Raw genomic sequence first — 22,696 nt, forward strand, 5'->3', positions numbered from 1 at the left:
CCCATCCCCGCCCCGCGGCGCCCGCCCCGAAGGCTGTGTGAAGGCGCGCGCGGCCCCGCCGAACCGGCTGGGAAGCGGGCGGGGGGGGGAGAAAGCGGAGGGCTCTCGCGAGAAGGACGGAGGCGCCGCCGGCGGCGGGATCTACCCCGGCCCCGCTAGGAGGCGCCGCGCCCTGCGGCTGGGGCCGGAGCGGGAGCCGGCGCCGCCCGGTTATCCCTCCGCCGCCGCCAGCCGGGACTACATCCCGTCCTGGGGCCGCTGCCGCCGTCGGGCGGGCGGCGCGCGCCTGGTGAGCCGCGCGCCCACGTGACCGCGCGCCGCGCACGTGACCTCGGGGCCGTCGGCTCTCCGTCTCGTGCGGCGCCTCAGGGCGCGGCCAGCCGTCCAGCCTCGGGCGTCGCCGCTTCCGAGCTTCGTCGGCACCGCCCAGGGCGGAGACTTCGAGCGGGGCGAGGTCATCCGAGGCCCCGAAGGTGTTAGGGTGTGAATCGGGGACCGGGTGTGCCAAAGGAGGGCGGAGTTCAGCCCGCGGCCCGTCCTGCTGCGCGCCCTCGGGAGCGCGGCCTGGGGCGGCGTGACGGAACTGAGGCGCGGCTGCAGCCCCGCAGCCCGATGGCAGCTGAGAGAAGCGCCGGCCGCTCCGCTCGGTGGAGCGACGTCGGATTTCAGAGCGGTGCCCGGGCGTTACGTGTACAGCGAGGTCACCGCGGCCTCAGATATCGTAAAGCAGCAAATGGCCCCGCTCCCGCACGGCTCGAGTCCTGCTGGCCCCGTTGCTGCCCTGGTGGCAGTTCACACTAGCAGCTTTCGTGAAGGTTTAGGTGACATTTTATTTGTCACCATTCCTTAATTTCCAGTTCGACAGTTTGCAAATCACACCTTCATTTCACCATGTGCTCTCGCTGTCTTTGCATCAGTGGCCATAAGAATCAGAAATTGATGGAAAGTCTTTTTTAACAACAGAATGGATGTACACAAAATTTAGCTGTGCTTCAGCAAATTGTGATTTAACACAAGAAAGGTGGGTTTCTGGAGCCCTAGCACCAGAAAAACAAATCCCTGAAGTCTGAAAGATGAATTTCAGAAAACACAGAAGTGCTGTAAGTTGAGAGGAACAAAGTTCCATGGAAAACAAAAATGAAATTAGAAATAGAAGGGGACAGATACAATGTTGAGTTTGTGTGTGACTAGTTGGGTATTCAGCAGGGGAAATCAAGAGCTTCTGGACATCTTTTCTCCTCCTCAATTCTGGTAGTAAGTGCATCAGACTGTCAGCGGAACTTTGTCTCTTGTGCCTGTTCCTTGCTGCTCGCCAGAATGGCCTCGGCTGGCAGCCTGCTGGCTGAAAGCCCTCTGACCACTTCCTCAAGAGCTGACAGCATCCAGGAATTTCCATCTGGAAAAAGCTTCCCAGCCATGTTCTGATGATGGTACCCAGTCCAGAACTAGGGCCAAAACATGTAGAGAAAGCAAACTGGAAAGGGTTGCAGAAACTGGAATTTGGTATGAGAGGAATTAAGTTGCATATGGATGGAAAGCAAAGCACCAGAATGCAAAAATAGCTGCTCAGTGCACAAGACTGGTGATGCGGGCAGAGTTTCTTAAGGCAGAGAGAAGAGCAGGAGGGAAAAATAATGTAGCAGCAACAGCTTGAGCAAGTGGGAGCCATTGCCTGTTTTGGCATAAATCCTGTGAGGATGGGACTAAGAAGATTTTGAGGTAAGGATAGAACAATATCTGTTGTAAGGATCCTGAAGTGATGGGCAAGATCTTGCTCTCATTTAATGAGAGTTTTCTGGATGATTTGCACAGTAGCACCATTGTCAACATTTATCAAGTTAAAAAGAAAGATGAGAATAATACAAAGCTTGTATGAGAAGGTTGATTAGGAAGGTAAAATTCAAGCAGCAGGGAAGAAGGAGAAATAAGCCTTGAATCAAATTTTCGGCTGTGAGGCTGTAAGTGAGGTGTACAGAATGCAACAGAATGTCATGATAATATTCTTAATATGCATTTTGTGTCATGGAAATGGGTATTGTTTTTCACAACAGGCTATGACAACCAGTAAAATTGTAGCATTGTAGGAGGCTGAACATTTAACACTAGCAGCAACACGATTAGGATTCCCAAGTTGAATAGGTATGATTGAAGGTGTGCTGTGCTCCTGTTCAGGACAAAACTGTGCCCGTATTTACAATTGTATTAGCTTAGCAGCTTAGAGCAAACTAACTCAGCCAACTATCAACGGCTGTAAGCACCTACCGTAATTAATTATATAATAAATACAATTAAGGTTAATCCTCAGCAGTACTAAGAGCCCACAGTCTCACTGGGATGGAGCCCTCCAGCTCCTTCGTCATTTAAGACACTTCATCATCTGCCAGCATTCTCAATCTTCTTCCATGAAGACAACTTAGGAAAAATCACCAGGAAGGAGCCAAATTCAGTCTGTATAGAGATGAAAGTAGGGAAGAACTTTGCCTTCACACTGAGCACTCCATTCCCTCCCCTCCCTTGCCTTTAAGAAAAAAAAGAAAAAAAAGAAAAACAAACAAACAAGCAAACAAACAAAAAACCAAAACCCTCGTATTGAGAAGCTCTGTGATAAGAGCTGTGTAAGATTGATTTAGTTAGTTGGTTAGGATAACTAGGAAGGAATGTCAATCTCTTAGACCAGTAATAAATTTATCTGTCATAAACAACACTTAAATTTCACTTGGAAGCTGGTCAGTCAAATATGCAGGCCTTTGGAGGTGATGTTCTGCCACGACAAACCACAATGTTTTTGTGGATATAAGATTGCTACCTTCCATGTTGTCAGCACTTTCAAAATGAATTCATATTGAGGGTTTTCTTAATGAAAGATGTAAGCTAGAAGTCTAAGTGTACAATTAGACTAATAAATAATTAGACTTCTAACTTCAAAATTTCAATAATTTAGCATTCTCACACAACTTGTCTTTTACTTCTCCTTCATTCAAGCTCTAATACCAAGTAATAAAATTATTTTAACAGGATCAGCCCATCAAAAGTACCACCATATGCCTTCTTTGCAAGAGCAAGCAGAATGGGAAAATGGAGTAGAAATGAGAGCTCTCTGAACACATATAAGCCACAACGTGAACTTCACCAGGTAGTTAGTAAATCTGGTTATTTGTGGATTGTTCTTGCACAGAAGTGGGGGGTGGAAGGCAGCTGGGCATTCTCTAGCAGCAACTAGGAGCTCAGTCAAGATCTTTCCTGCTCTGGAAGACAAAGGTAGAAGTATCATTTAGTGCTCAGATCTTTCCTTTTCTGAGAGCACATCATTTTAGGAACTAGATAACCATTCTCAGCCTCCCGGAAAACATCAGGTTCTCAGTTGTGTTCACTTGCTCCTAGAGGTGTAGGAAAACAAACCAAACAAAACAAAGAAGGATAAAAAGTGCTGAGGGCCAAACACAAGTCTTTTAAAATGCACCATTATCAATTTCTATTGAACTGCCACTACAGCTAACCTTGCAGGAATAACCTTCCATTTCAGTACCTTGCCTTTTGCTGCTTTGTTGAAATCCCTCTCTCTGGAGCTCAGTTTTCAGGTCTAATTTTGAATTAAAAGTTGCAATTCAGTTTTGTTCTCCCCAGTCCCAATTTACTTCCCTCTGAATAATAACAATCACAATACATAAGATGCTATGCATGGCCACTGTGCCTGAAGAAAAAAGGTGAAATTTGACAGGGTCACAGAGGAGAAAACGACGCTCCAAGAGTTTCTGTGCTTTATAGAAGTTCTGCAATTACCTTTTTTAGTCTTGTCTTCTACAGTGTGACACCTTGGGGTACTGTGTCATAACACATTGATAATGTCTGATAGGCAGCCCTCTTGTCTGTGTATGTTCTGTTCTTATTGATCCTAACGTTAAAATGTGCCTACTGCTCTGAAATGCTAACTGGTGAAAAGCTGTTGCTGAAGTCCAATGTATTGAACTCAGTAGGCAATCTGTCATTTAATTCAGTTGTGCCAAGATCTCAATCCATGCTTACACTAGTCATCTTGATAGACCTTTAGATAAATATTATTGATTAGTCATTGCTGTTTTTTACTGTTGATACACAGAAGGTTGTGCAGCCTTGCAGTTGGCTTTCTACACAGTCCATTGGAAAATCTGTTCTATTGTATTGCCCATACTGGAACTAGGCACATCTTTATTGCAGGCACACATTAGAGATGCACATTTTAAAAACAAACCAAAACCGAAGCCAACTTCCCACTACTTCAGATCAGACAACTCTTCACTCCAATACCCCAGTGAAATAAAATAGCGGTATTATTTTGCTATTGATTTGCAGTTCAGCTGGATATGTTAACCAGGGCTTGGTTGTGAAGAAGTGGTTGTCCCAGCTTCGGGACCACAGTGATGTAGTCAGAAGGATTCAACTTGTCCTTGTGCGATTCATGTGACTGAGACATTCCACATCTCAGGGCATGAGCTTTTGAATGTGTTAAGGGCATGAGGAGACCAGAGCTGCTCACAGCCAGCAGAACACTTGATCAGGTCCATTGACAGTAGGTGATACCGACTTCAGCAGCCCCCAGTAGTGTGTTTCTTTCCAAAGCTTGGGCTTTGGTTTCTACAACAAACATCTTCAATACAAGCTTGCTTAGGTCATTTAGCACAGCTCTGACTAGAGATGAAGATTGAAATGTCTTCACAAACCACCCAGAGTGCAAGCACCTCACACAGGTTAATATAATGAGCTGTGTGAAACACTATGCAAAACTTTGCAACCTGTTCTGTAACATCAAGTCTGTTGGGACTGCATTCTTGAAGTTTGGCACACGCTTTGGCTTCTGTCATGGATTTGAACAACTGAGCCTGGTGTGTGAGTCTGTTCACACATCACAGTGACCCACTAGTCCATAATAACAAGAAGAGGTCTCTTCCCCATAGCCCTGCCTGTTTGCCAAAGGAAGTAATCAGCTTGCTGCTCAGGGGAAAGGATGTATTACTGGTAGAAAATGTGAGTTACCTTCCGCTCCCTCTTCATTGGCATGCCCAACCAAACACAGCCATGATATGCACAGATTTAAGCCGGGAAGGAAATAAAGCTCCTGTTCTTGCCAAACGATTGAGTGCTAGCAGACACAGATTCTTAAGGAAGTATAACAGAGAAAGTAAAGCACATTAGCAGCACATTGTGCTTTCATAGGAAATGAATATGGATGTAATTAAGAAAAGCTGATTTATGCGGAACTGTAAAACCAGGGACATAGAGTGAAAAATTTCCTGTAAATGTCAATTCAGAGTTTTGTGGTGGCCAAAAACAAGGCAAGCAGCATATTGCAATGTTACTAAGAAAGGAACTGAAACCTAAAATGCCGCTGTATAAATCCCCAGTACACATTTAAGACACTGCATGGAGTTCTGGGCACTCAACCCCTAACAACAATAGAATTGTAATCTGTTACTAATATTCTGAGTAGGTGGTGGCTTCTGTCTGAGGAACTTAAAAAAAAAAACAACAAACAGAACTGAGTATAATGTGGAGAAAAAGCAGCATCTATAAAATAAAGCACGAGAAAACAGGGAACATCTGATGAACTTATAAGGTGATAAGTTTAAAATAGAGTACTTCACAAAATGCTTGTGCAAATTGCTGAACTCACTGCCACAGGATGCTGCAGCAGACTACAAAGGGATTCAAAAAGCAACCAGACTGATCCACAAACCATGACCATGTCTGGACCTTTGTAACCCTGGCCCTAGAAGACCCTGTACTGCTTAGTGCTGGTATGTTTGGGCAAAGATCATAGTAGCTGTATTTCTTACTGCTTACAGACAGCACAGCTATTCTCACACATCTTGTATTTTAGGAAAATACTGGCCTGTATTTTCTTTCTTGTTTGTTTTGTGCCAAGAATTTATATAAGCAGTCTTCCAGTACAAAGAGGCTTGTTTAAAAGAAGCTGAGAACAAATTAAAGTAACTCAGAGGGTTTATATTAACAAATACCCCCAAACAGCCTAAGCAGCACTATGTGAGGGCTATTTCAGCCCATTTTGTATTTAAAAGATACTAGCTCTAGTGAAGAAGGACTTCTAATAGAACTCTGACCTCTGGCTACACTTCTACAGTATTTATTTTTTACAAATTTTCAGAGCAGTGCGTGCAGAAGGTCTTGGTTAAAAGCAGTCTTGGAGCTCGTTTTTGAAGTTTTCCTACATAAAGAACACTTACTCGAGTACTGGTGAGATTCTGAAGCGCTCCAACAGGGAAGATATTAGAATCAGATGTTTTTAGTCACCACAGTGACTGAACATTAACACAACACTATTTTATGATTCCTCCTCATGTGCACAGAGGGCCAAGCACATGAGCAGTGGCTCCTTCTAAGCTCAGGCTTTTTAAATGCACAGAAAGGAAATGTTTGAAAGAACGGAGCTACTCTGCAGCTGGCATTTCAGCAGTGCAATTCTTAATTCTGCTTCTTTCCCCTGGATCCATGTTATCATTCGTCACTTTCAACAGCATTTTCTACCTCTGCACTGGCGCCGTGGAAAGCCTGCTGTAGGTTTTCCTTTCTTTATGACTTAATTCTGTTACTTTTAAGCAGTCAGAAACTGCCTGCCAGCCAGTCATGCTTCCAACTTGCACATACCACAAACCACAGAATACACTGTGTATGGTGATCCTAATTTATATGTAAATCATCTTACTTCAAACACCATCTCAAAAGCAGACACAATGACTTTGCAATTAAGGAAATTTACCAGGCATGTACATTCCAATTCACAGCAGTTAGATCACAAAGAATATAGTGGACATCAGTTACACACAAGTCTGAGAAAATATGATCTTGCTGAGGCTCAGCATGTATTCTTGTGAAAATTGGGATGAACTTCTAAAAACTATTTGCAAATTATGAATATGCCACGAATGCTCCAAACAAGGTGTGATTATATTTAATCTATCAGTTGAGATGTCAGTGGGCCTCTACACCCACAAATTGCATGTTATCAGATGGGATTAGCCTGCACCAAATTAAACCACACAGCTGAACGGGACCTGCTCAAAAAGCACAGGCAAATGACAGAACGTAGAGCTGAACCTCCATGGAACTGAATTACAGCCATTCAAAAATCCAGTTACGCTTTTATTTTAAAGCAAAAGAAACAAAATATTTGCCTGGAGTGCTCAGAAGAGGAGAAAAATACCAGAATATGTATAACTTCAGTAAAGAACAAAGGAGCATCTCTAATTAAAAAAAACCAGCCCACTAGGCACTAAGTTTCCACTTCAGAGTTTTGTGGCTTTACTTTCAGTCATGGAGTGGTATCTGTTTTTTTAACTAGTTATCTGAAATAGGATTTTATCATTTACCTGCAGCCTTGCTACATTTGTTGAATGTTAACAACCACATTTAATATACTACAGGAATGCAAACAGATACAATCTAAATAAGTACAACTGTTAAGAGACGTGCTGATTCTCCTCTCCCACTGAGTACACATTTCAGAAAACAAAGAACTACCCTTTCCCACCACCAAAAAATCTTGAGGATGTATTTTCATACATACAAAGCCATTATCAGAATAATTTAACTTTATTTATAATTTTGCCCCCTTGTTTTTTTTAAACTTATTTTTACTTTTGTTCCCAAGATGCGTATTTGATTGCAAGGGCTTCACCACTTCTGATTTCTGCCTACACCAAATGGTGAAACACAAACAGGATTACATTGCTGTATTTCTTTCATTAGCTGTACAGCTGTTACATTGCAAAATGTTATCTGACACAAAAAGAATCTCTCTGATGTCTTTGGTGAGGTGATGTGGATCTACTATCACCCTAACATGGGCAAGACGTTATACTCTAGTTTTAGATTGTAAAAAAAAATAGGACAAAAGAATCATTTATTTCTGGACATGCACACAGAATACAAGAATATTCCAGAATGATTCTTTCTTACCCAAAGAAAATTCCATCCTTCCAGCTTTGAAATAAGTTTTCAAAGATCACTGTATTTATCTGTATTTCTTGGACAACACGAGTTGTCATCAATTTCAGAAAAGCACGACTGCTCAACTCTAACAACCACAGATGTCCATGTTGAGGAAAGAAAGTCAACTCACTGTTATATATTGAAAATACTATCTGCAGAACACAGAACAAAGATAAGAAATCTCTATGTTTATGACCCTGCATGTCTTTAGTTCAAAAATCATCTTTAAACTTCTGCTGAATAATGATTCATTTCTAAATGCAAAAGATCATTCAGCTGTTTGCGTTCTATATTAAGATATTATTTATACAAAAGTAGTATAGGGTATATGCCTTTATTTTGACTAGTTTCACATAGTTTATTTTGAAAGGTGCATTTTGCAATACAGTCCATTTAGTTAATTATTCTTGGTTCGTTTAACTGTTAGTTTATAGCAGGTCTTCAGGTCACCAGGGAAGTTATCAAACTCCTGCTGCTATATGCTAGGAACCATAGCGATGGCAGAAAGCATTTTTCTAAAGAAAGGAATTTAGGAGCAAATCCTACGTGGTAGCAAACAACGTCAAGAGTCCCTTTAAGAAGGAGACTATTTCATTGCCTCCGAGTTTAGATTCTCCATAGACACGGTCAACAAACGAAATGGGAACCTGTGGGAAAAAAAGCAATATTATTTTTAAGGTTCAAAACACATATAATGAGAAATTCTGCAATACAAAACGAAGCCAAACCATGGACTTCAAGCTACAGCATGCTTCTACACGTGAGGCATGAAAGCACCAGACTGGCTTCCTGCATCTCAGTCCCTCTTATAAGGGCTTTAGCGATGGCCTGTAGCTGGGCAGCATGAACATGTTAAGTTTCCCACCTTCAAAGCTGATCCAAGGACAATACCCAGTGGGTGGATGACACAGTAGGCAGAACAAACCTAACAGCACAAGCGCACTACAATTCTAGAGGCTCAGAATCAGTCTTCATTGCCTCCCCTGTTAGGTAAATTCAATACCTTTTAAGTCAGCGCCTCTATTAGAGAAATATCCCCTGCTGCCCTGAAACAGCATTCTGATCAGCTTTGCCACTGGCTAGAAGGTGATGCCTGAATATGGCAGCGGTGGGTAGGACTCATCTGTAAGAATATGCACTGTCTGCCTTTGGCCATTTTATAGATTTATAGGATTTAAAAAAAAAAAAATCACCTTAAAAACTCATTTTCTTTTCATTAAGTGATTAACTCACTATCCATACAGTGTTAGGAACATACATGCCAGGAAATACTTTATCAGTGGAATTGGATGATGATGGAAAATGATCCTGCCCCAGGAAGTTAGAATATAGAGATGATAAACAAGAGTTTAAAAAAAACCCAAAATAATACAACAATCTTATCAGTCTGTGGTAGCAACGTGAACTCTGTTGAGTTTGTTACAGATATCAGAAAGTCTTAAAGCTGAAATAGAATAATGAAGCAACTCTTCAGGTATCAGATCTCTTCCCACATGTGAGAAGCCAAAGGAGGGATGCTGCTTCCTTGGGAACATAATAGGAATTGTTGAGGGCAGCACAACTCTCCCATTACAAAACACAGCCTATGTCCCAACACTGCCTCAGAGATACAAGGCTTACTGCAGACAGGCAGTCTGTCAGGCTTTGAACCAGGAGACAAGCAGTTTACATTTGATGCTTTGCAACCAGCAGGCATGCAAATCAATGAGGGGTGAACTCAAACAGTAGGCAGAAGAAAGGTCTCTGCAGCAGCACACAGAAGAGACAGAAGCAAGCCAAGATAGCTTTTCTTTTTTTAAACTAAAGAAGTTTTAGTGTTTTCAAAATGTATAGTAAGAACTTTTCTGATCCTGCATTTCAGACAGACAAGTATTTCATTCAGCAACATTAAAAAGCAAAATGTAAATGAAGCTGGATACAAAAACCAAAGAAATTCAAGGTCAAACCCAAGCTACAGTCAGCATGGCATTGGCACTCCATGAGTGAGAAAAGAGAAAGAGTCTCCTATATTGTGTAAAAATACCCAATGTTCATACAGAAATGCAGTACACAAGATTTAGAAAGTACCAGAACAGTTCTCCAACAGTTCATGGTCATGAAAATGCTGATGAATTGTTTTTGAGATCTGGCTGCAAAGAGAATTTCAGTGAATTCAGACACTATCAAGAGCAATTCAGTGAAATATAAGAGGCAGCAATAAGACTGCTGGGAATATAGGATATAAGTGTTGGGTTTTTTTAAATGACAGTCGACAGCACATCAAAAAAGTTTACAAGTGGAAAGTTGCAAGAGCTGGAAAAGAACATGAATGACAGAGGACAATAAATCTGAAACAGAATCAGGTTGCTGGAGAAAATGAAATATTTTGAGGCAACCAAGCTAGAAGTGCCTCTCCACAATGAAGAGGAGGCTAAGTGCAGGTTTACTGGTGCATTTGGAATTTCTCTCTGCTTTGAAGAACCCGATAAAATAACACACTTAAAGAAATGGCAACAGGAAAAGGGAAGGTCCTGTCAGACAAGGGAATAAGTGAGTGGAATTTCATATGTGGCAATCATCTGGAAAAGATGGAAAACCTGTGTAACTTCATAGTAATTTGAAAACCTTGCATATTCTTGGAGGTGTTCAGAATTTGCTACGCTTCTAGTAATCATAGAGAGCTTTGGGCTGGAAGAGACCTTTAGGATCACCTAGTTCCGGGGACACCTCCCTCCAGACCAGGTTACTCACAGCCCCATCCAGCCTGGCCTTGAATGCTTTACAGGGAGAGGGCATCAACAACCTCATTGGGCAACCTGTTCCAGTGTCTCCCATCCTCACAGTGAAGAACTTCTTCCTAATGTTCAGTCTAAATCTCCCTTTCTTCCAGTTAAAAGCCATTTCCCCTCCTCCTGTCACTACCTGCACTTCTAAAGGGCATCCCCAGCTTTCCTTCAGGTCCCCCTCAGTCCTGGAAGGCCACTATAAGGTCCCCTCAAAGCCTTCTCATCTCCAGGCTGAAGAGCCCCAGTTCTCTCAGCCTGTCCTCATAAGCTGTAACTGCATTTAAATGAAAGCACAACACACTTATCAGAAGTTTTACTGTACCTCTCCGATCGTATATCCTAGCTGTCTGGCCCGAACAATCATTTCCATCTGGAAGACATAGCCTTTAGAAACACATTTTTCCATTAATTTCTGTAAGACTTCTTTTCTGTATAACCTGAAAGCAATTACAAAGGAAATGAAACAAAGTTTGAACTTCAGAAATCATTACCCTGCATTTATGAATCTTAACAGTAAATCAGTCACTCGTATCATCATTTAAAAAAAAAATTAACAAAATACTGGAGCAACAGTTCCTGCAATGTAGTCTACTATTTCTTACACCCTTCTCAAACAAATATCACAGTCTTCAATAAAGAAGGCCTGTTCTTACTCCAGTTCCTATTACAGCAGTTTCTTAATTTCAAATAGAGTTTATGACTTGCATACCATACCTGAAACTCCCTGTTAAATCTGATGCACCTGGCCTCAGCAAAACCTGAGTTATGAAATTGGCACCACGACTGTGAAAGGAAACAAATGTCAAAACAGCCCATTCACAATTCAGGAAAATCAAGTAGAGTTTCCAGAAAATAAGTTTAAAAATATACACACATATTGCTTAATATGAAACAATGGTATTTCTAATATGTTTTCATACTAAATTTTATTAATGAATACTTGTCTTAAAGTGAAAGCAACATTAAGTTTTTCAAGTTTAAATGATTAATATTATTGAAAAATTGAAGGAAAAGTGATTTTTAGATTGTTAGAAATTAGGTTTACTGTATGCTTGCTTATAGTAGATCTGTCAGTACAACAACACACTGTATTAAAATACAAAACAAATCTGACAACAGTCATAATTACATTTTATCCTTAACATTCACTGCAAGAGAATAAAGATGTTTCCTGGATAAACATTACACCCAGATTCAGAAAAGCAAGGTTTCATTTCAGCTTACTCTGATTTCATAGTATAATGAGGAAGAACTCTCCTTATAAAAAATGTCACAACTTTAGTCATAACTGACTTATGTAGCTCACAGCTACATGCTATCAGATGCACACATGCTTCACATTGTAGAGCATGATGTACAAGGATTACTTGGTAATGTCCACTGTTTTCTCATTTTCTCTTAAGGAAAAAAAAAAAAAAAAAGGAGCAGGGGGATGTATGCCTTCTATTTAGATTCACAAAAAGATAAGCAGTTATTCCATTACAGAAGGAGAAATACAGATACTGTCCCTATGTCACCATCTCCAGATTACGCTAACAGCACTCCAGCTCCTAACTCCTTACAGTAACAAGGAAATAGGTGTTAACTTATTCTCTTCAATTGTGTAGAGGAGAAAAGATGCAGAACAAACTAGCTGATTAGCTCCTCAAAACCTGTGAGCTCCTACACAAGGAGATGCCAGCCTCCACCTGCCTGGATGGCCTTGACATAGCTTGCCTTTGGTTTCTGGGTGAAACATTTCCCTAGTGCTCATTTTAGCAGTTTTCCAGTCAGGTCCGAGTAATGATTTATTGACATTGATCATGTTAGACAATTCTTAACTTCTGGCAAATCAGAGTATCAACAGAGGGATTTAGAAAAATTTACTGTTAAGAGAAGGGGCCACTGTAGATCTTAATGCTAACTAATCATATTTTGTAAACTTGAAAAGGTGCCATAATCTCAGCTCATTCTTCAGATGATGAGAGAGAAGTGTCCCAAATTGATACTCTGAATATTTGTAGATTGAATCAGCCAGCTGTTTTACCATTAACTTATTGCTAAGTTCTTTCCTGATGGTTTTAATTGAAGACAAACTGTGCACATTTCACACCATTTTGCAGTACTCAGTACTATTAAAGACTCAGTTCAACTCACACAGAAATATTGTTTGAGAGCTGTACTTGGAGCTCTTATTAATTTCTAAGTCACAAATTTAGGTGTGAATGTCTAGAAAAAATACTAACCTGATCAATTTTCTTTTCAAATCCCAGCCATATACTCCTCCATTTCCTTTATACCTTGTTCCAGATACAATATCAAAATTGCCTTCTTTCTGCTTTCTGTTAGGAATAGGTTTTTATCAGAGGAGCGGGAAGAACATTTGCATGAAGTTAGTATTTCAAAATAAAAACAGTCACTCAGTATAAAACATACTTAGAAACTTTTAAACAAATAGGGAACACAGCAAAACAACAGTTATGACCATTATGCATTTAAAAAAAGAGTTCTTTATTACAGAACAATTAGCTATCTCAAAGTATGTAACAATTTCAAAGACTAGCTTATAAATACAGACATACCTATGCATTTTCAAAGCTAGGATAGTCTTCAGATTTTAAGATCTGATCTAAATATTTAAATTACACAACCCCACAGTAAGGAGAAAAAACAGATCTGGAACTATCCCTAGCACACAGCATGCCTAACTGTAACACTTTCAGCCTCTGGTACTACTTAGCAAGAAAGTTGACAAGTATTTAACTACCCTGAGTCTGTTTACTGTTTCTCATGAGTTGAAGTGTTACAGGCAGAGGAAAGTAAGAGGTAAACAGAAGGAGGGAAGTATTAGACAAGTAAGTGTGAACTTGGTCCTCTGGTCAATATTCCTGCACTCACACAAGGAGATCAGCGGCATTAGATGATTCTTTTCATATATATGTATGCATAAATGCAGTTTCCTAAGCTTAACAACCATTACAAGGAAGAAAAGTGATGCACCACACGTTCTCTGTTAGTTTAAACTTCGGAATTTTTAGTCCAGTGGGAAACTTTTTCCTGGATATTTTGGAACAAACCTAGTGATGTCAATCACTTGTATTGGAGGTGTTGCTCTGACCAGTTCTTACTACAGTTAGATAGCTTTCAAATCTTACTACAAAACAGTAAGCATCTACATGTTTAAACTAGAAGTAGCACCCACCTGATGAACTCCGGAATAAATTTCGGCTGAAATAGAAAGAAAACAGATAAGAGAAAGGAGTTCAGGGGGAGAAATAAGGGAAAATTTTATTATAATAGATTAAAAAGCCTACATGTAAAATACAACTTACATGGTGAGATAGGTCAGCATCCATAATAACAATAAAATTCCCAGTGGCGTGCTTCATTCCATGGATATAAGCAGTGCCTGATGAAAATGGTACAGAAAGAATTTCCTTCTGTATTTTAGCATATGCAATCTTCTAGCCACAGCTTTCTCTTTTTTAAAATTGTTAAGTTTCACCAGAAAATGATAACTAAATACTGCTAAAATGATATGCTGACAGTCAAATGTTAAAGCTGGATTTTTTCCCCATCACTTCAGCACTAGATTTTCTAAATGTTGGCCTTGTCACACCTTGCACTGGCAATGCATAGAGAAACAAGACTTGATAGGTGGGCTGCTACCTGAAACGACGTATTCAGAAGCACCACTAGCACTACATATTTATTTACTTACTATAAACTAGAATTAACAAGGACTTACCAAGGCCCAACTTCTTTGGTCTGGGTCTTAGAAGCTGTAAGATACACAAAAATATATCATCTATTAATTGAAGTACACATTTTAATTACCTTTGTGACACCTTTGAATTCTATATTTTTAGGTGTAAAAAAATACTTGAGAAACTTGTTTTCCTTCTTAGAAATCTAGTTGGTACATAAAAATAAACTAAGCAGGGAAAATACAGGAAAAGCAAACTATTACATGAAACAGGTCATGCCATATTTAGAAATAAACTCCTTACTTTCATTCTCATTTCATCCTATTAAAATAAATTTGAAAGTATCATTCCTGCAATTAAAGGATTCCCTCAAGTTGCACCACCAGGCGTACAGTTAAGAACCCAAACAAAGGCCTTCTGAACACCACTACTTTAAAGGAATTGCTAAGCACCGGAGGAGCGGACAGCCGCACACTGTCGGGGGCTGCCGGTGCTTCCCAGGGAAGGAAAGACAAGAAGCGCGACTCACGATTTTATCCGACCCGTAGATCGCCTCCAGCTGCTCGGCAACCTGCTGCGTCCCGTCCGGGCTGCCATCATCTATGACGATAATCTCGAAGTCCGTCCCACTGAAACCAGAAACACTTCGTAAGCGGACTCACAGAGAACCCGATTTCCTCCCCTCCGCCGTTCCGCACGGTGTGAAACAGAATACGAAGAGATTTGCAGACAGCGGCCTACGCTACGGTCCGTACCGCAGCTGCGACGCCGTGCTCGCAGAAGCCGACCAGCCCGGCCGTACCTCTCACGGAACGTGCGCACCAGCAGCCACACGACGAGCGGCAGGTTCTCGCGCTCATTGTAGGTGGGCAGCAGCACCGAGAACTTATTGCCGCTGCGCGCCGCCATGTCACAGCTCAGCTCCTCCCGGCACCGCGCAGCCAATCAGCGCTCGCGGCGGGGCCGGAAGTCGCCGGCCGGAGGCGGAAACTGGGTTCGCCCGCTCTTCGCCTTAGACATGGCTGGCGGCGCGGAGGCGGTGTGGTTGAGCGTTGAGATCGAGCAGCGGGAGCGAGAGCTGCGTGACTTGCGGGAGCAGTTAGCTGCCGTCCTGGCGGGGGAGCGCGATGGAGCCACCGAGCGGGGTGCCGGTGCTGCTGACGCCGCCTTCCCCGCTGAGCTCCCCCCGCTGCCCACCCGGGCCGCGCTGCTTCCCGCCGATATCCTGCGGTACAGCCGGCAGCTGGTGCTGCCTGAGCTGGGCGTGCGGGGGCAGCTGCTGCTGGCCCGCTCGTCCGTGCTCGTGGTGGGCTGCGGCGGCCTGGGTTGCCCCCTCGCCCAGTACCTGGCCGCGGCCGGCGTGGGCCGCCTAGGACTGGTGGATCACGACGTGGTGGAGACGAGCAACTTGCACCGGCAGGTGCTGCACGGGGAGGCCCGCCGGGGGTTCCCCAAGGCCGCGTCTGCCGCGGCGGCCTTGCGGCAGCTCAACTCCACGGTGCAGTACGTGCCCTACTGCGGGGCTTTGAGCCAGCGCAGCGCCTTGCAACTGGTGCGGCAGTACGACGTGGTGGCCGACTGCTCCGACAACGTGCCCACCAGGTACTTGGTGAACGATGCCTGCGTCCTGGCTGGGAAACCCCTGGTGTCTGGCAGTGCTCTCCGGCTGGAGGGGCAGCTGGTCGTGTACAACTACCAGGGAGGGCCCTGCTATCGCTGCCTTTTTCCCAAGCCACCTCCGCCAGAGACAGTGACTAACTGTGCGGATGGGGGAGTGCTGGGTGTCGTGCCGGGCATCGTGGGATGTATTCAGGCCTTGGAAGTGTTGAAGATCATTTCGGGGATGGGATCCTCCTTCAATCAGTTCATGCTGATGTTTGATGCCCAGGAAGGGCGGTTTCGCAACATCAAGTTAAGACCAAAGAGATCAGACTGTGCTGTTTGTGGTGACAATCCATCTGTCACTTGCCTTCAGGATTATGAGGCATTTTGTGGCTCTTCTGCAACAGACAAGTGTAGAACTTTACATCTGTTGTCCAGTAAAGACAGGATATCTGTTGAGGAATACAAAAAACTGTTGGATGAGCAAATTCCTCATGTATTGCTAGATGTTCGCCCGCAGGTTGAAGTGGATATCTGTCGCCTGGAACATGCTGTCCACATTCCTTTGAGTAAGTTAGAAGAAAAAGATGAAGAATATCTGGAATACTTAGAGAAAAGAATTTGTGAAGAAAAGCAGAGAACTGATGGCCAAACATCTTTTCCTGTGTATGTTGTTTGCAAATTAGGAAATGACTCCCAGAAGGCTGTAAGAATTCTGCAGGAGTTACCTGTCAAAGGATTTGGTCCTCTGTCAGCTAAAGATATTAAAGGGGGGCTCATGTCTTGGGCCAGTAGAATTGACCCAACATTTCCTCAGTACTAAAAATTTAAATGTTAAAAAAAAAAAAGAATATTAACAATAAATTCTCTAAAATTTAATTTTCTTTGTGCAACGTCTGTATCACGTGAGTCAAATGAGATATAAATACTACGCTCTTTTTAATAGTATATTTTTAAGTTTATGTATTTTTATAGAGGATTTTTTTTTAATGTAAAAATCTGAAACTATTCATGGAAATTGGAAGAAATAAATTTTTTTGTTCTTATTTAAAGTGAATACTTGGAATGATTGCTTAATTGTGCCTGTGATAATTGATTGTTTTTAACGACTAATGCATTATTTTGTTATAAAGAGCTATGTACGTCTAAGTAGTTCTCATAGATAAACTGAATGAATAAGAAATAGTTTCACAACAGGGAGCTGCCACAGTCCTCATCAGGTATGCATAGCAATTATACTAATACAGATGTAGGTTCTGTTTTCATTTCTGAGGTGAAAAAGAATACTAACATATAATTAATAGTCAAAAAAGCATGTTTTAACAAAATAAGTTGTGGAACATCCGTATCACCTACTTTACAAAGTGAACGTATCCATCTTTTCACTGATGCTTTTGAGGACAGGATGAAGACTGGTTCTAAATGTGTGCTGCTTCCAGTAGATAGTAATCATGTTTATAGTCTTTTCCTGATTACATTCTTAGGGATGGATTTACACAAACTGTGAAAGAAAAAAGAGCTGACAATAAAGCCTGCTTTTTGGTGTGACTTTGTTGCTGTCCGCCCATCTGTGTGGGCTTGCTGAAGCACTATGCAAATTTTACTGTCTTCAAGGGGTGCTGGACTCTTGGGAGATTATGTGAAAAATCAAGAGTGAGAATCATTATTAAGCTCAAATTAATCTTATTGGAAGCTTACCTTTCGCTCTGGCTTGATTTATTTGTTGAACTCTTCTCAAACACAGCAAACACGTGGTGATTTCTCTTTGCACCAGGAAGTGTCATAGCATGTCTTCAGAAGTTTGAAGAGAAGCAATAAAACTCTCATTTTGTGTTGCTGCCAACACACTGTCTAAATATTGATGCATGTTGTCATCATGAATAAAAATGAGCCGCTTTATTCAGGGAGCTTACAGTGCAGCTGGTCTGATGTCTTACCAGAAGGGGTCAGGGCAGCCAGCGGAGTGTCTTTTTATCTCCCAGTCTTGATGTTGTGAGGCTTCTTTTTGCTTCTTTGATCATATTCTCTTTTAAAGTGGCTTACAGGATTTTGGCACAGGAACTGCAGGAAACAGCTTCCTGTTGGAGGTTTAGAATAATAGACAGTGGCTGCAGCATTTGTTCTTGATTACTATGTTTGAATGTTTTCCACATGTAGGTCTGCAGGATAGCTTCAGGATTCAGGAATAAACTTAAATACATAAACTTGTTTTCTCTTGAAATGTGGTTACTTTAAGGCACAGCAAATCAATCTGGTCTAGCCTTCATATAAGTCTAAAATGTATTTAATGCAAAGCATTAATGTGCCTTGATAAACTAAAATCTTTCTTATTTTCTTGGCAGGAAACTTGTCTCAAAACTCCAACAAATTCAACACACCTAATATTGAAATGTGTTATTTCAAACAAAAATTAATGGGACTGTTTGGTAGACAAATCTGTAAGGGATGTGTCCAAAACAAGTTTTTAAAATTCAAGTACTGGAATTTTAGCTGTGTGAGCATCTTCATTATTATCCCATTTGTAAGCATGATTTTGGGTCAAAATCTAACTTCAGAACAAAATGTGCACTGGAAGCTTGAAATACTGCAAGCTCGAGTTTTTATATATATATATTTAATATGAAAGCTCTGTGCTGTGCTTCATAAAATTATACCAGAAAAATGAATTCTTAAGGATGTTTGCTAGGTGGCACTGCGAGTTTGTAAACCAAACCATTCCTTAGGCCATAACAGATGCAATTCTACCATAGCAAGAGCTGAGGTGCATATATAAATGTACAGTTCTTTTGAAAACAGACCAGGGAAATAGAATGGCATGAAGCAGGGTAATCAAATCGTACTTACGATATTCCAAGAAAAAAATAACAGCAGTGATCTTTCTGAGGTGCATTTCGAAAGCATCATTTATTTCATAGACTTCACCTGAGCTTTCCACGTACCGCATCCAAATCCCCACTAAACAAAGTAGATTCCTCTGGAAAAAAAACTGAGCTTGTGGACCTGATGTGTCAGGACAAGGCTGTGCAAACACCTGTGCCTAGGGCTCAGAAACATTCCTGTGGTAATGAAACTGGATTGTGAACCTTAGCGTTCCATACAGTGCTGCAGGGACAGATTTTTTGATGCCTGTCTTTAGTGTTTAAAATAAAAAGAAAAATCAACAAAAAATAAAAGCAATACAAATTAAAAAATAAACCCTACAGGCATATTTAGTGCAAATGTGTGAACCTACTAATAGCAAACTGGCATTGTCTGCAGAAATTTCAGATAACAAAAGCAGCAACTGTTGCTGCTTGTAGCTCTCTGAAAGTGCAGTAGCAGAAGTGATGGAACAAGTACTGTGAGATACTTGCACTGCTGGTATTTTGTGCAGGTGGCAAAATTGTAGTGAAGAGCAAAAAACAACTTCCATCCAAAATGGCACCTGTTGTGAATGTCATCAAAAAAGGAAAGTAATAAAAATTATCTACTGCAATAAAGCTAGTCTACTGCAATGCAAGTTTTCCAGTCAGAAATACACCCATTTTGTGCCAGGTGCAGGTATCTACTGAAAGCTACAGTCCAGCCACAGCTGTGGCCAGAAAGAAGACATGTTCTGCTGAGGTACAGGAGTGCAGGCCATGATGCGCACGGCTTCAGCTCTTCCCTGCCTTTCTGCTGCCCATGCATGAGCACTGCTCTCCTCAGGAGCAGCTCAGTTTGAGACTATGAGACCCAGAGCTCCAATTCTCCGTGTCAAGAAGCAAGAACAACTTGTTTGTTGTTGACTCCTCTGAGAGTATGGAAGTTTGCCTTTTCTTTAACCTTCTGGCAAGAGCTTTTCACTGTCTGTTCCTGCTCGAGGAGAAAACACGGAGGGGCTTTTGCTGTCTGTGAGTGGAAGGGATGCTGGGCTGCCCGCGTGGCGGCAAACAGCAGCCCTGCTTTGGGGTGGCCCAGAAGAGTGTGTTGACTGCAGCTCTTGCTGTGGAAGCCTTCATCTCTTCCTCCAGTGGGTGTTCTGTGGCTGCTCCGGCCGATCCCCTCCTGTGCCAAGAGCTGGTCTTCGTGCAGGTGCCCGTGCTGTTGCTAAGAGACCAAAGCTCAACTCACAAAGAAAGCTTATTTCCAAATACAAAATGGCTCTTCTTGTAGATCTGGCTGGGAAATGAGGTCTCATGCAAACGGGCATTCACCTGCTCATGAGCAGTGAAAGGCAGCTCTTGTTTTAAGTGGTGGACTGCTAATTTAACGACATAAATGTCTGAAATTTAGGAAGGACAAACTTGTAACTTTGTAAATGTGCTCTGATGCATGCACAGACGCAGAGCACGTGGCACAGTCCCATTCCAGATGCTTTGTGACAGAACCATAGTTTTTAGGTAGAACTTACAGAAATCATTTCCAAGGTATGCGTATTTCAAGCCCATTTGGTGAAACTGCTCTTGGTTCATGTTTGTTACTGCACCTTTGGGTGGTAACAGGCATACAGGCTGAAACTTGTCAGAGCAATCGATAGGTGCATTTTTATCATTAATTGGTTAAAATTGAATGTTTTGAGCCTGCTCTGTGCTTCAGATGAGAGCACCAATGGCTTTTTTGACGCTCAGAACTCTGGTGTTCGCTTTGAGTTGCTTTGCTGCAGTGCTGATGCACTCAATATATGAATTTTGACACTTTGCTTTTGAAACAAAGTTTCAAACATAACTTTTCTCCTTTGCTTTCTGCCCGAAGTTCTGCTGTCTTCTCATCTCCTGCCCTGATTAGTGTTAATTTCCTTCTCCATTAATGTTTTTAGTACTGTACTGCAGTCCACCCAAAGCACCGTTATGAAATGGAGTTTCTTGTAATTATTTCTCAGATGCAGTTGCCTCAATCAGTTCTTTAGTTTTCACAGTGACAAGCTTCAGCTTCATATTCTAACCTTAGTAAGACTTTCAAAACACCGACCATTTTGTAGATTCCCACCACATTTCCTTATTTCCTTTCCGCGCACTGTGGCTAAAAGTACTGACAGCACCGAAGTACAATGCTTTTAAGAAAAAAGCCCACAGCACTGTTCTATTAATACATGAGAATGACTAAGAATAATGGACGTGGTCTCAGGTTACAGACATTGATGGAGATTGCCTTATGATTACACCATGGTGCTGTTGTGTGCTGAATATTGCAGAGACAGATAAAATGCCAGAGGGAGAAGTTTTGTGACACCACAGCACTGCAGAGACCAAGCAGTCTTCCTTTTAGTCTTCCTTTTGCTAATCTCAGATACCACTAATGGCTGTGATTGATACTGTTCGTCTCAGGGCTCTGCAGGCTTTGCTCTAAAGCAGGGCTGTGCCTGTGCTGGGTATTTTGGGTGAAGATCGAAGCTTTCTGCGCGTGGAGCTTTCCTGTGGGTGAGGCTGCGCCTCGCGCTGTTGGGGAAACCGGTGCTTTCTGATCAGAGGTGCTGCTCTGGAGTCGTCTGTGTGACACGGCTATTTTAAGATTTATTTACCATGGATCAAGAACAGAAAGAGGCTGATAGCCTTTCTGCACACCTTTGCTGACATTACAAAGGGTTTTGTTCTAGCAAACAGTCACTCACAGCAACAGATTCCTCTCCACTGGGCACCTTTCCTGTTACTATCGCTCCGTATGATACACAGTTGCTGTGATGCCTGCAGGGTACCTCCATCTGGGAAGGTAAGACAGGCACTCGCGAGCTGTACTGTAAGCAATTACGTTACAGACAAACCGTTCTTATTTGTTGTGGCTGCATCCCTCCTGTTCTTCATGCCTACCTGTTTTTCCTTTCCTGTTCTTTCTCTCTGCAGTGAGCTCTGGGGGTATATAAGTAAGGGAGGGTGACAAAGATTCTTGAGCCATAAACAGCACTACTAACACAGTTTCCCACCAAATCATGTTCTGAAATTATATGTGGAGGTGTAGATTTGCCTACACACAACTAATAGGCAGTGCACTATGTGCCCGTGCACACTGCTACAATGAACAGGGTAACACGGTTGCATCCATGGAAGCTCCAGCACTGTCCTTTCTTTTAGACTTTTTGTGGACTTTTGGAAATAGATTTTTAAAACTTTTTTTTAGAGCCCTAGACAACCAAATAGTCCTGTTTGGCCCTTTAGTTTAGAGTCTGAACCTGGCAAGGTCGCTAGTATTTGGATATTGGACTGGGGATTAGCACCTTGGTGCTGTTTTGTTTGTTTACAAGCACAACTGTGGAACTCCTTCTCTTCCAAAATGTTTCATTAGAAGTTTCATTAGACCCCAGGGAACCTTTCTGAGGAGAAAAGTCACCCCACCAAAGGAGTGTCTCAGTGGGTCACCCACATCTTCCAAGTGCTTCCAAGGAAGGGTGGATGTGAGCTCACAGCTGGCACTGGGAGCACAGGACCCTGCAAGTGTGGCCTTACATGACCCTGTGTGAAATGGAGCTACAAATTTACATCCTAATGACAACATTTGGGATCTACAGGCCTGAATTTTATCTACAGCAACTTTTCCCAGCTCTGTAGATGGCCAGAAAGATGTGAGTGCTCTTCTCATTGATCACCTCTTATCTGCTGTATTAAATCCTGTGCCCGCCCACAGGCTGATGCTCGGTGGCAGTTCTTTTCTCTTTTGTGCATAACACAGCAATGGCATTTTTAACAAACACTTTTTAAGTTTGAGAAA

The 22,696-nt window shown here is 42.1% G+C and overlaps 2 protein-coding genes across 2 annotated transcripts; one reads left to right on the top strand and one right to left on the bottom strand.

Moving 5' to 3' along the window:
* Positions 1 to 8,300: 8,300 nt before the first annotated feature.
* Positions 8,301 to 15,347, bottom strand: DPM1 (dolichyl-phosphate mannosyltransferase subunit 1, catalytic). Its single transcript, XM_048963464.1, has 9 exons — positions 15,237 to 15,347; positions 14,964 to 15,063; positions 14,476 to 14,509; positions 14,060 to 14,136; positions 13,930 to 13,955; positions 12,974 to 13,069; positions 11,463 to 11,531; positions 11,071 to 11,185; positions 8,301 to 8,630 (listed from the first exon to the last, which is right to left on the bottom strand). The coding sequence occupies exons 1-9, from the start codon at positions 15,341 to 15,343 to the stop codon at positions 8,526 to 8,528; spliced, it is 729 nt and encodes a 242-aa protein (XP_048819421.1). The 5' UTR covers positions 15,344 to 15,347; the 3' UTR covers positions 8,301 to 8,525.
* MOCS3 (molybdenum cofactor synthesis 3) lies at positions 15,342 to 18,204 on the top strand. Its single transcript, XM_048963445.1, has one exon. It carries the CDS (start codon positions 15,342 to 15,344, stop codon positions 16,857 to 16,859), a length of 1,518 nt encoding a protein of 505 aa, XP_048819402.1. The 3' UTR covers positions 16,860 to 18,204.
* The last annotated feature ends 4,492 nt before the right edge of the window (positions 18,205 to 22,696 follow it).

The sequence above is a fragment of the Lagopus muta genome, chromosome 16 (assembly GCF_023343835.1).
Source record: "Lagopus muta isolate bLagMut1 chromosome 16, bLagMut1 primary, whole genome shotgun sequence".
In the NCBI taxonomy this organism is placed as follows: Eukaryota; Metazoa; Chordata; class Aves; order Galliformes; family Phasianidae; genus Lagopus; species Lagopus muta.